General features: G+C 35.7%; 1 protein-coding gene, 1 long non-coding RNA gene and 1 pseudogene across 4 annotated transcripts; 1 reads left to right on the forward strand and 2 right to left on the reverse strand.

Annotated features, from left to right (window-relative positions):
• Nucleotides 1-681: 681 nt before the first annotated feature.
• LOC147565067 (glucan endo-1,3-beta-glucosidase 8 pseudogene) lies at nucleotides 682-2391 on the reverse strand (annotated as a pseudogene). The gene has a single exon (XR_015237010.1). The product of XR_015237010.1 is annotated as a glucan endo-1,3-beta-glucosidase 8 pseudogene (transcript).
• Nucleotides 2392-7635: 5244 nt separating this feature from the next.
• On the reverse strand, nucleotides 7636-10110 carry PNSL4 (FK506-binding protein 16-2). Of its 2 annotated transcripts, none has more exons than XR_015230105.1 (6): nucleotides 9578-10110; nucleotides 9152-9244; nucleotides 8868-8928; nucleotides 8679-8747; nucleotides 8474-8600; nucleotides 7636-7876 (listed from the first exon to the last, which is right to left on the reverse strand). XR_015230105.1 is itself a non-coding variant. In XM_086651542.1 (6 exons), exons 1-5 carry the CDS (start codon nucleotides 9971-9973, stop codon nucleotides 8533-8535), a joined length of 687 nt encoding a protein of 228 aa, XP_086507668.1. In that variant the 5' UTR covers nucleotides 9974-10110; the 3' UTR covers nucleotides 7636-7876; nucleotides 8494-8532. The 2 variants fall into 2 exon arrangements, 1 of the variants encoding a protein (XP_086507668.1); XM_086651542.1 differs by having other exon boundaries at nucleotides 8494-8600.
• Nucleotides 10111-11731: 1621 nt separating this feature from the next.
• LOC147565069 (uncharacterized) lies at nucleotides 11732-12889 on the forward strand. Its single transcript, XR_015237012.1, has 2 exons — nucleotides 11732-11837; nucleotides 12562-12889. It is a non-coding gene; the product is annotated as an uncharacterized LOC147565069 (long non-coding RNA).
• The last annotated feature ends 603 nt before the right edge of the window (nucleotides 12890-13492 follow it).

The following is a 13492-nucleotide window of genomic DNA, read 5'->3' on the forward strand; positions in this document are numbered from 1 at the left end:
ACATTCATTTCTATCAAAGACAAAGCTAGCTCTAACTTATTTTCTTTCATACACTACTATCACCATCTAAACCATTTTCTTTCTTTAGGTTATATTCCTGTCATGTCGTCAATCGGAGCTAGTTATGCAGAATCATACATGTTACAAAAACGGTATAGAGAGAAGATGAAGAAGAAAGAAGAGAAAAGTAATGATAAAAGAAAAGTAAAAGAGATTACTAAAGAGACTAGTTATAGAGACACAAAATCAGGTTTTGTTAGTAAGGTGTTAGGAAGGACTAAGAAGGAAATACATCCAAGCTTTGTTCTTTCATCAAGTCCTACCCAAATTCATGAATACTTTTTAAGGGGGTTTTAAAGAAAGATTTTGAATTTGGGTGGAACACAACTTATTTAGAGTGTCTTTTTTGGTTATGTTCTTAGTAACCTTGTCAAGTTTGTATACACGTCCACCAATTTACGAGCTTAGAGATGCGAACTTTCAAGTGCAAACTTCATCGAAGAAGAATTGAATTTGTGTCTTCCAAAGAGTAAATATTTTGGTTTGTTACTCTGTTTGTCTGTAAAGTTTACTTTTATCGACCAGCTTTATTGTAAATTAAAATCGGATTATAAAGTTGTTACTAATTCTATAAATGAAACCTATAATATTCAATTCTATAAATGAAACCTATAATATAGACAGTTACGTTTTCGTATTCAAATAGCTTAACTTAATCCGAGAACTTTGAAACAAAGGATGCTGAATTAATCTTCAGAAAAAATAAAAAGTAATGAACTACGCTCGTCTAAATCATGTAACTAACTAAAGAACATGCCCCAATAGCAACAAGAGATGATCAAAACTCAAACACTAGAACTTCAATAGAAACACCAAAACAATCAAACATAACAACATCTTACATGTTAAACTCATAACCTCAATCCTCTTACCACCACTCACAATTTGTATTGGAAATAAACAATTTCCTTGAGAAGCATTTTCTTTTGTCAACTTAGCCATTCCATGAAAACCACAAGCTTGAGGATTTTGATCTTGCATTTGATAATACATATTAAACGCGTATGATATATTTCCATATACGTCTAACTTGTTACAACCATACCCTAACGACGTACAATCGCCCTCCCAACAAGCGAAATTTATTTCGTCCGGTATAAGACTCATATTTAACTTAGTTTTTTCAACCACACACCATTGTTGAGGTAAGTACTGAATTCCTTTAGCTCCTACCATATAATTATTTTGCTCTTTGCCTGTAAGATCAATAGGAAACTTTGGTTTTCCGTCGTACGTTAATAAACCCCAATGTCTTTCGTACAATCCTATATCGACGACATTCTTCATGTCCTCGTCCAGTAAGTTGTAAAGATAAACATCTAAAGTAGTTCCAGGCTTTAGTGGTGTTCCTTTGTTACTTGCCAATTTCTTCAAGAATCCATTATAGAATCTTGTAGCTAGTTTAGGGTTCGCATTTGTATCTCCATCAGTAGGCCAGCCAACTTCACCAACAATAATCTTCAAGTCAGGAAAACCAGATTTTTTCAAAGCCCAAACAACCATATCGTAGTTTAGATCGAAAAAGTTAGTGTAAGTGGCGTTATTGCGGTCGATAATTGGTTTGACAGAGCTTTCATTGTCGAAAAATGCGAAATCATAAGGCAATGTACTTAGGTTTTTATATAGACTAATAAAAGGATGAATACTAACTATAATTGGTGATTTATTTGAATCAAGAAACTTGAGTATTTGGTTCATAAGATCTCTTATATCTTCCCTAAACTCGCCTCCGGATGGTCTACCATTAGTAGATTCATAAACGTCGAAACTTAGAGGAATAGTAGCTTTGATCTTGTCACCAAAACCCGCTTCGTCTAGGGCTTTTTGAATATTTTGTAATGCAGGAAATGTTGTGTTTGTATAGTCCATACCATTATAATACCTAAGGAAAGGTTCATTTCCGACGGCTATATATTTGATGTTAACACCACTAAAATGAAGATGTTTAGTGACATTGTGCTTGACCCATTCTTTGGCATGATCAAAGTGACGACTAAGTTTTTCTAGGTTTTGGTTCGGTATCGCGATTATGACTTCAATTCCAGTATCTGAAAGGAAACTCATAGTCCATGAATCTGAATCATATAGCTTAACTTTTGTGAACCCATTATCTTTTATGACTTGAACTATTGTTTTCGGTGGTATTGGATGAGATGAAATAGCTTCCCAATTTATACCTATACTTGGTAGTACTTCACCAAATGCTTTTGAAGTTGATGATGATAATGAGACCAAGAAAATGCAGATAATAGAACTTGAGAAGACCCACCAAGAAGAAGTAAGATTATGTTGAGCCATAATACTCTAGTACTAATATTCCTTGCTTGAAGGAGTTATAGAGAGATTTAGACAGAGAAAGAAGAGAGAGAAAGAGGTACCTAAGACAATGTGGTCTCTTATGTTCATTGATCCGTTTTTCATTAGTAAGAGATAGACCCGGTCCTCATGGGATTTCAACAATATTATGATGCCAATTGGCAAAATTGAGGGCTAGCTAGGGGGTATTAAACTGGCCGGGTTACCCGTGGGTATCTCATAGTTGTAAAATGAATTCTCATTAACCAGAATGAAGATTACAACTCTATATAAAGGGAGAAAACTAACTAACAACTAACTAACTCTTAACACAATATGAGTTGGTTAACTCTTAATTGAAAATGTAACAACCCTAACAAACTTTGGGTTATGATCCCATACATCTCTTTATGATACAGTACAACACACTAATATGAGTCACAATACAACCTCGACCTCATCTATTACCCCACTTCAAACTGAAGGTGGTGTGTGAAGAACAAACCTTCAATTTGGACGTGAGAGTGTAAAATCTCGGGCCAGGAAGAGCTTTAGTGAGAGTATCAGCTGGTTGATCAATTGTTGAAATGTAATGAAGACAAACCATGTGTGAAGAAATTAATTCTCTAACAAAGTGAAAATCTAAGGCAAGATGCTTGATCCTTGAGTGAAATACTGGGTTGGAAGCCAAGGCAAGAGCTGACACATTGTCACAAAACAACAAAGGTGCATGGGGTAGAAAGAGAACAATGTAGTTCTTTAAGAAGAGAACATATCCAAACAACCTCAGCAGTTGATTGAGCTAAGGCTCGATATTCTACCTCTATGGATGATCGAGAAACAGTAGGTTGCTTCTTGGCGGACCAAATTATGGGATTGCCAGCAAGAAAGATGATAAAGCCACCCATGGATCGGCAATCAAGAGGACTTCCAGCCCAATCAACATCAGCATAAGCTTTTATCCCAAAGGTAGAAGACTTGGAAATTCTGATCCCATGATCAATAGTTAACTTTAGATACCTCAAAATTCTTTTCGCTGCATTTAGGTGAACATCACTAGGGTTGTGCATAAACCGGCATACTTGACTTACTGTAAAATAGATATCTGGTCTGGTCCAAGTAAGGTACCGAAGAGCCCCAACAATACTTTTGTAAATAGTTGGATCATCAAGTGGGGAGCCATCAGTGGATAAGAGTTTGGTTTTAGTAGCCAGGGGAGTAGAACAAGGTTTGGCTCTTGACATGTGAGTTCTCTCCAACAGATCCAAAATGTACTTAGATGGAGTTAGAGAAATGCCTTGATGATCTTCGAGAACCTCAACACCCAGAAAGTAATGTGATGGGCCAAGATCCTTCATAGAAAACTTGGAGCTTAAATCTGAAATAAGTTTGTGGGAGAGAGTGGAGGAGTTACCAATGACCAAGATATCATCCACATAGACCAGCATATAGGGCAAATGAGAACCATTATTATAGATGAAAAGGGAAGAATCAACATTGAATTTCTGAAAACCAAGGCTGAGCAAAGAATCAACCAACTTTTCATGCCAGGCTCTTGGGATGTTTTAATCCATATAAAGATTTATGGAGTTTGCACACATAGTTTGGTTTAGAAGGATCCTGAAATCCAATTGGTTGAGTCATATAGACTAATTCTTTGGTGTCCCATGTAGAAAAACATTGCTAACATCTAATTGTCTCAGTTCCCAATCATTTTGATCTGTCAAGTTTAAAATAACTGTAATGGTAGTAGGTTTAGCTACTGGTCTAAATGTATCTTGAAAATACATTCCTTTCTGTTGGTGGTACCCCTTGGCAACAAGTCTTGCGTTTTACCTTTCAATGGAATCATCATAGTTTTGTTTGATCTTGTAAATCCACTTGCATCCTACCATATTTTGATTTGGGTGAGGTGGTACTAGGGACCGAGTATCGGCCTTTTGTAGAGCAGTAAACTCTTCATTCATTGTTATTCTCCATTTAGGATCTTTGTTGGCTTATTTGAACCATGTAGGAGTTGGTGGTAGAGTCTGACCTAAGAGTATTGGGGAGATAGGATGTTTAGTGGCAAGGAGCATAGATTTAGGCTTAAAAATTCCTGATTTGACTCTAGTTTGCATAGGATGCTGGTTAATAGAAGGATTAGTAATTGAAGAAGAAGAGGTGAGAGGGGGAGAAGTAGGCTGAGGTAGTAGAGAAACAGGTTGAGGTAATGGGAAAGTATGTTGAGGTAATGTAGGCTGAGGTAATGGACAAGTAGGTTGAGGTAATACAGGTTGTGGTGGAGGTATTGGGACAAAAGTAGATATAGTGGGAGAAAAGACTAGGGATGGAGATATTGGATTATGAGAGATAGGTTTGGATCGAGAAATAGAAGAGAAAGGGAAATGAGTTTCATTAAAAACTACATGTCGAGAGAGACATATACTCTATCAGTGGACATGTCTAGGCATTTGTAACCTTTATGATCTTGGGTATAACCTATAAAGACAGATTCCTTGCTTCTAGGAAAAAGTTTATTTGGAGAATTAAGGCACGGAAAACAAGCACAGCCAAATACTTTTAGAAATTGATAGTCAGGAGAGCAATGAATTAACTTTTCAAATGGCTATGGAGATTTGGCGTGGAAAAAGACCTTTGGAGGATAATCATCAAGAAGAAATATGAGGAGGAGGAGTTGGGTTGGATTTCTAATACCCCTAAAGGATCGTATGGGGTCTCGGTATGGAAAGGGATATTCAAAAGATGGCACAAATTCAATTCGGTTTCTAAGATCAAGATCGGCAATGGAAGAAATACGAGATTTTGGTTGGATATTTGGGTGAAGGACACACCTCTCAAAGATGTTTTTCCTGTTATGTACAGTTTATCTGTCTGTAGAAACGGGACAGTGAGGGAATTCTTCGACATGACCGCAGATAGCTGGAAGGTGGACCTGCGAAGAGGGTTATTCGATTGAGAGGTGGAGGAGTCCAATGCTCTACTTAACTTTATTGCTTCATTCTGTTTATCCAGTCACCAAGATTCCAGTGTTTGGAAATCCCTAGTGGTTTCCGAGATATCAGTAAAGGTGATGTACACTCTTTTAGCTGACAATTTTCAGACCAACCAGCCCATTTTCAGCACATTTGGAAGAGCAATATCCCGATGAGAGTCAGCTTGTTCCTGTGGTCGGTCATGTTGGAAAGGATCCCGACTGTGGACAACCTGAGGAAGAGAGGCTTCACAACCCCGAATAGATGCAGTTTATGTGGGGTGGATGAGGAATCATGTACACATTTGTTTGTTCAATGTGGGGTGACAAGGGGAGTCTGGAACAAATTCTTAGTTAGTATGAATATTGCTTGGACTTTTCCAGAGAATATTGCTGACATCTTTCTCGCATGGAAAGGAATTAAAGGTAACAGCCAGAAAAGAGCTATCGTGAATCTAATCCCGAAGGTGATCGTTTGGGTTGTTTGGTTAGGAAGGAACGAAACCATCTTTAGGGACAAGAAGCGATCCCTAAACTCTTTATACTTCGCGGCTAAATGTCTCATTTTCCAATGGAGTAGAAATCTTAAGTGGGCTCACTCTCTTTCTTTTACAGAATTGGTCGTAGGGTGGGACGCGTTTATAATGAGTTTGTAAATCTATATGTTCTATAGGGCCAGGTAGTTTATTGGTCTGTCCCCTTGGGGCTTTTTCTTCTTTAGTTTTGTCGACCCTGGCTGGGGGCTAGCTTTGTACTTGTTTTCGCTTTTTCTTTTAATATTATATCATCTTATTCAAAAAAAAAAAAAAAAACTTTTCAAATGGAGTATCAAAGTGAAGAGATGTAGTTGGTAATCTGTTAATGAGATAGTTTGCTGTGTAAAGGACTCTAACCAATAACTTTGAGGAAGATAAAACTGAACTAAAGTGTTCTAGACACTTCCAGAAGGTGTTTATGTTTGGACTCAGCAGCTCCATTTTGTTCAGGTGTATGGGGGCAGGACATTTGGTGAATGATACCTGAAGGTTGTAGCAATTCTTTGAAAGAAGAATGTAAAAAATTCTTCTCCTCCATCTGTTCTTAGAGTTTTGATCTTACAAGACAACTGATTTTCTGTTGTTGATTTGAAAATAGCAAATGCAGTTCTAAAATCTGATTTGTTATGTGGAGGTAGTACCCAACAAAACTTAGAGAAATCATCAATGATATTAGCATAATATCTATAACCACTAACAGATAGTACAGGCGAAGGACCCCAGAGGTCTATATGAAGTAATTTTAGTGGTTTAGAATTCTTTGTTACTGAAATAGTAAAAGGTAACTTCTTACTTCTACCTAATTGACATTCAGTACAAAATATAGGTTTCATAGATGTATTCTTAGGTAAAATAGTAGGCTTGAGTCTTTGAAGAGATTGGAAAGATGGATGTCCAAGTCTCCTATGCCACAGACGTACTTCTGAAGGTTGAGTTGACTCAACCTTTGGGTTAACTAACTCTTAACAGAATATGAGTTCGTTAACTCTTAACTGAAAATGTAACAACCCTAACAAACTTTGGGTTATGATCCCATACATCTCTTAATGATACAGTACAACACACTAATATGACTCACAATACAACCTCTCATCTATTATCCCAGACAGTGGACTGGACATTTTGACATTTCGGGCACCAAAATTTGAAGAACTCTCATCTAATGGCTTTATTGAACCGCACTATGTGGGTTTGTTACACGTAGGTATCTCAGACCGTGGGCTGGGCGTTTCAGGCATCAAAATGTGAAGAACAATCATCTAATGGCTCTTATGGACTGCGCAATGTGGGTTGGTTACACGTGGGTATCTCAAACAGTGGGCTGGGAATTTCGGGCATCAAAATGTGAAGAACACTCATCTAACGGCTCTTATGAACCGTGTTATGTGGGTTGGTTAGACGTGGGCATCTCAGACCGTGGGCTGGGCGTTTCAGGCATCACAATTCGAAGAATACTCGACTATCGGCTCTTCTGAACCGCTCTACGTGGGTTGGCTGCCTATGAGTATCTCAGACCGTGGGCTCGGCGTCTCGGGCATCAAAATGTGAAGAACACTCATCTAACGGAGCTTATGAACCTATGTGGGTCGGGTACGTGCTTGGGCTATAACAAAACCAGAGGAGATAAACAGGAAGCGACAGAATGTGACTGATGGGTTCTGGTTCAACTAAGAAATAAGAATCATAACAATATTTAATGGAATCTCACAAACAAAACATTTACTCATGAATGATCGAAATGTAAGCAACGGAGAGAAGAAGCAGAGGAACTTGCTTTACTAGAATATATTTCATATCTCAATGAACTTATGAACAACAATCAAATATTATCAAAATATATGTACTGAATTTGTACAAATAACCCACATTAGATTTATATAAGACAGAAGATCTCTTAAACATTGCTAAGCCATGGCTGAGTTAGCTAGCAACAATCAAGTTCTTTTTTTTTCCTTTCTTGTTGATGAATCGACGATATATACTGGGAATCCAAAGAACAAAATCTGAGAACCTGTTTGAGCAAAAGATATCAAACACATTAGGGGAGGAATCCAACCTCTTAGCCGCAGCCGATATTCTCCCCTATTAGCTGAAACAGTGTCGGCCTGTGGTTTTGTGCCTGGCAGGAGCTCTCACAAGTCCACCAAAAATGCATCAACATCCCAATGTACTAGCCTAGCACTAATAGCCAAGGATCTGGGCACTAACTTAAGCGATGTAGTTTCCCACATGTGCCACTCGCACCAGGGTGGCTAATTGGGAACAACATGGAGCTTCTCGGTGTTGGATCGTTAGGGATAGTCCAGATCAAGGATGCTCGATCCTAAAAATAATGGGAAAGGTGTGAAAGGGACTCCACGTGCGAGTGACAGGTGTCTAGAGACCACGCTTAGTCCCACGTCATTTAGGTGAGTGCCTAGACCTTGGGTTATAGATCCGAAGCTACCTTAGATTGTCGACTTGTTTTTCGTGAGATTTGGGAGAGCTCATGCCAGAAACAAAAAACTTTGGACACTCGATGCCCACTGTTTGGGGACAATATTTTAGATATTCATTATGATTATAAAGATGTTTTAACACAAAGTTATTAGGAGGAAGAAATGCTCACTTTGTGCAATATGTTCTCACCTGCTTCATATTATATAATTTGAAACTTGCTCTGCCATATCATTTGTAAACTCCGACAACATTAATGTCGTATACAAGAGTTGCATTCGCGGGTATGTTGCAGTCACCTATAAGAAATAGAGAATTTGATTTCTTAGCATGAGCAAATTGTTTACCTATGAAAAGATCTTTTTTCCGGGCATCACCTGAAAAACATCCTGCAGGTTCAGGCCCATAAGCTAACTCTGGAGGAATTTTAAGCTTACGCTTCCCTCCTGCATATAAAATTGATCAAAGACAGAAAAATTTGACATTTTCTTGGGGATAGAATTTATACTATAAACCAACTAGTACAAAAATTCTAAAGAAAAACGGGTCTATTTTGAAAATTATACCAACGAGCATTGGTGGTACACCTTCACCACCTCCAATTCCTTGATCTAATCCCTTGATTACCTGCAAATAGAATAACTAGTATAATGTTCGAAAATATAAACCACTATGCACATAAAAACTGTTAGGTTAATCCCACATTGGTTGTGGAAGGGGCAGGGTGTGTGCTAATAACTGTGGGAGAAGTCTTACCTCTTGAGCTAGCTTTTGGGGTGAAAGAGGCCCAAGACCACCGAACAAAAACACCATATAAAACATATCGACGAGTTAAGCAGTAAAATCGTACCTTGCCAACGCCAATGCGCATAGTAAGATATCTTGAACGTTTATAGCTACTGTCAAAGACTATTCCATCTGCAAACCTTGCAGTATAGTGAACCTGTACCCCAATATCAAAAAAAACATAAACGATTATTTTGTGGAGCTATAATGCTACGTGTACTCGACAAGTGACTCCATTTGTGACTCAAAAACTACTAAGACATTTTCCTTACCACGTATTTTCATCGACTGATTTTTGAAAAACTCAATGATTTAAACTTGAAAGATATTGATTGTACCACATCAACTTTGAGTCGTAAATCGAGTCCATAAATCAAGTACATAACTAAAATAAGAAAAACACCCATATCTCCCAAATCCAATTTAGAAATTGAATTAAAAAAAAACATACTAGTATATAAGAATGAAAGGGAATTAGGTCAAAACTCACATTGATGAGTTCACGAAGAGGAACTTCATCACCAAATCCAGTAGAAATGTCACAATAACCAAGCCCTGATTTAGCAAACTTGAATTCACAAGGGGGTTCACCAACAGTAGCAAAATACTCAATTCTAGTAGCATTTGCATCTAAAGGAGACGCCATTACCATTGAACTTGCTAATATTCCAATACCCATTCCTAAAATCTCTCTCTTACCCACTGAAATCAGAGATTTTGGTGAAAGATTAGATAATTTTTTTCCATCCGAATTAAAACCTGAATCAGAAGATGAAGAAGTAGAAGAAAGAGTGGTGGGTCTGCAAGAAGAAGAAGAAGAAGGTTTTGAGGTGAAGGGTTTATGCTGATGAAGAAGGATAATGGGTTTAGGTAGTGAGACAGCCATTTTTGTGTTCTGGAATTTCTTCTTCTTCTTCTTCTTCTCTCTCTCTCTCTCTCTCTGTCTCTGTTTTTTTTTTCCTATCTCAAGTTTGTGGTTGGTGGATGGAGATTTTTAACAGGTAACGGCAGCTGTTATAGCATGAAATGGCCGTTATAATAGACCTATTAGTATTTGAAGAGCAAGTTCAAGTACTCAAAGAGACAAAAACACATTTGAATTGAAGTTGCTCTTTATTTACCAAATTATGTTTTTACCTATCAATTTAAGGATTACAATATCTTTTTTCTTTTAAATGTAAGTTTCATTAAAAAAAAATTAAAATTGCAAATTAGAGGTAGGGTATATGTGAGAGAAGGTTGAAAATTTTGCTTTTCATTTTTCGCCATGTTCTTTCATTGATATTTGATAACTGAGCTAAGAAATCCATCAAAATAGTGTATGCTTCACCTCAGTCAACTCACGACGGAGTTGTATTCGCATATTGGTGATGAAGTTTTCCTTCCTTTAAGGTATCAAAGGCTCTGAAGTCATGTAAAAATCAATACCAACAACAATATGCAAAGAGAAGAAGATTGGAGAAGAGAGAGACCTTCAATTGAAGTTAGAGTTTCATTAGTTGTAGTTAGGTTTACACGATAACAAATAGTCAAATATATAGTAAAGATAAAAGTTGAAAAACCCTTAAGGGGTAAATTACTAAACTCCCTAACTGATATACATTATTCTAATAATCTATGTCATTACGAAGGTAAAATGAAAGAAATTAATAGTTTGGTCAATTCCAATAAAGTCTTTAAATATGTACATAAAACATCAATATATATCTTGTAAGTGTGACGTAGACATCTGCTTTGGCCTTTGAATTGTCTGTCTGTTTTATTTTACTCTTGTTCAAAGAGGTACATATAAGATGTATGGTGATTCTGTCAAGCAGATGCAAATAAGTATTTTGAAACAAATTTGATATTGTGCCTTAAGGATATGCTAAAGAATTATTGAAAATAAAGTTTGTTTCTCTATTTTTTATCTTTTTAAGGTTGTTTCTCTACTTCATCTTTACGAATTATGGGCTTGTAAGTGGAGGTCCAATGTGGTAAAGAACTTATGGTTCCCGTCTTGATATTCAAAGAGTCCATCACTTTTTGGTGCAGTTGTAAGACAACCTCTTAAGCCCATGAAGTTTTAGGATCGAGTCTCGTGGAAGCAGTTTATCACCAAGATTTATTCCATGTAATTTAAGCACTAAATAAAACAGATGTTGTCGGGCTTTAGACTTTTTGCTGTCGGGCTTTAGGCCTCTTTAATTATTAGTTTCTTAGGCGGTTATCATGCTTATCGCATCTTATGATGTATCAATGTCTTGTAACGACTAACGTAGACCGTAGTCGATTTCTCGACAAAAAAAGAAAATTCAAAGAGTATGTTTTGATGTTTATATTTGTTTTTTTAATTTTTGAGTCTATAGACCAAAAATAGGGTCCTAATAGGAGATTTAATCCTCTATAATCCTAAAAAGGATTTAAAAACCAAATTAATCATCATAAAAGAGATCTAGTCCATTTGTATTCATCTCGAGAGAAATATCAAATCTCTATAATATTTAATCCTTATTAATACCTATTATAACCTTTCCATATATTTTGTAACCGTTTTTGCCAAAATAATCATGTATATATCATTTCCTTAATTGTCTCCATCTTTCTCTCTCCAATCAGAATTATAATGAAAGAAATATTAACAAATCTAATATGTAACCGTACTATAGTATATCTCATTTTCAAGAACATTAACCTAGTTGTTTAACCACTATTAACATCAGAACTCTACATTCATCTCCATTAAACTTATCGAAGATCAATTCTTGAAGGTAATTATTTTTGCTAAAATCATAATGAGAACATTCATTTGTAAGATTTCGTTTTTGTTTTCATGTATTTGATATTACTGTTTTGTATTTAGATTCATTTTTAAGATCTAATAATTAATTTTTTAAACTGTATCAAATTGTTATGTATTATTTCTGAAAAAACGATTCAATTGTAGATCTTTCTCATAATATATATTTCCATCTTTGATAGATCTGAAATGGAAGTCTAAACTTCTCTCTCTCTCTCTAAAATTTTAATATCAATAATGAAATCTTTGATCTTTATATCATATTTAATGTTTTATTGAATCTAGGTATGTTCCATATCTTTCAATTTTCGTGGTATGTATCTTAAGATTTTCGTTTAATCATTACTGAAGTTTTTTTCAGATCAGATTCATCTTCACTGACGGACTCAGATTTGCGGTATATTCAGATTCATTGTTTTCTCTGGATATAAAGTACATGTACTTTACGCGTACTTTTTTCACAAAACAGTTGCCGTTTATAGTACAATAAATGTTCCAAAAATTATATGTAATTTATTGCACATTATACATATTTTTTCACATAACAGTGACCTTGTGATTCGAACTAACGTTATGTTTGTCTTCTAACACATTATGAAGTTTAACAAACAGTATGCATAATTTATTCCATTATACATGTCGTTTCTAGTAAATTGTTTGTTTTGTTAACAAATGTATATGTTTTCTTTTTGCAGTTTTGTTGTTACTTATGGAATTTGCTACTGAAGTTGGTCATTTGTTTCCTGGTGGTGCAAAATCATTTGGATATGCTCTTCGACAATATAGTGTAAATGTTGTTTGTCCTGCTCAAGACTACATATGCTCTTCGACAATATAGTGTAAACGATTTTTTGGTAACAGAATGTAAACGATGTGTAATGTAAAAGAAATTATGTGTTATGTAATAGAAAGTATGTGTAATTTACTGAACAAGACCCAAATACATTTGATAAATTACGTTGTATACTTGACTAATGATGGTTTATTCGTCATAAATAATACATAATTTACGTATTTGTTTCATAATTTGTATTCGATTTGTATTTATGTATGAGTAAAAACGAAAACAAATGCTGCTTTAATGTTCCCAGAAAAATATACTATTTCCAAAACTGAAAGTTAAGTGAGAGAAAGTGATATATATGTTTTGTATATTAACCCCCAAATCACGCTAAATTGATCCTAGATTGATTCAGATAATAGGAAAGAGAAAATTTGATTTCCAAATCTGTTTAGAGGAGAGAGAAATTATGATTTGTTTCTATCTTTTTTTTTCTAATAAATCTCCATATTTTTGGCTAATAAATCTCCATATTAAATCTGTAAAGAAGAGAGAGAAAATTGATTTGGGAAAGTTTAGATTTTGTTTCTAAACAGATTATAGAAGAGAGAGAAATTTTCGTGAGAATCTAACTGTTTTTTCCTAAATTTATCCTAAAATCAAGGTACATTAAACCGATTGAAATCCCAAATGAAGTAGGTTTAGAGAGAGAAAGTGTCTTTATGAAGATTGGTATCCAATCTGTTTCGGCTGAATAAAGATCCCCCACAAATCACGCCCACGGGTTTTGGGAAAGTTTCCTAAAACCCTCGTATTTTGGGATACATTTGGTATTACCCAATAAA

The sequence above is a fragment of the Eschscholzia californica genome, unplaced genomic scaffold (assembly GCF_041429995.1).
Source record: "Eschscholzia californica isolate CP2 unplaced genomic scaffold, dmEscCali1.0.p SCAF_1, whole genome shotgun sequence".
In the NCBI taxonomy this organism is placed as follows: Eukaryota; Viridiplantae; Streptophyta; class Magnoliopsida; order Ranunculales; family Papaveraceae; genus Eschscholzia; species Eschscholzia californica.

Coding starts and splice junctions, on each gene's coding strand:
- PNSL4 (XM_086651542.1), bottom strand. CDS start 9,973: ATGGCTGTCTCACTACCTAAACCCATTATCCTTCTTCATCAGCATAAA. Junction 9,245..9,577: donor CTCTTCGTGAACTCATCAAT/GTGAGTTTTGAC, acceptor ATTGGGGTACAG/GTTCACTATACTGCAAGGTT. Junction 8,601..8,678: donor ACCTGCAGGATGTTTTTCAG/GTGATGCCCGGA, acceptor TATTTCTTATAG/GTGACTGCAACATACCCGCG.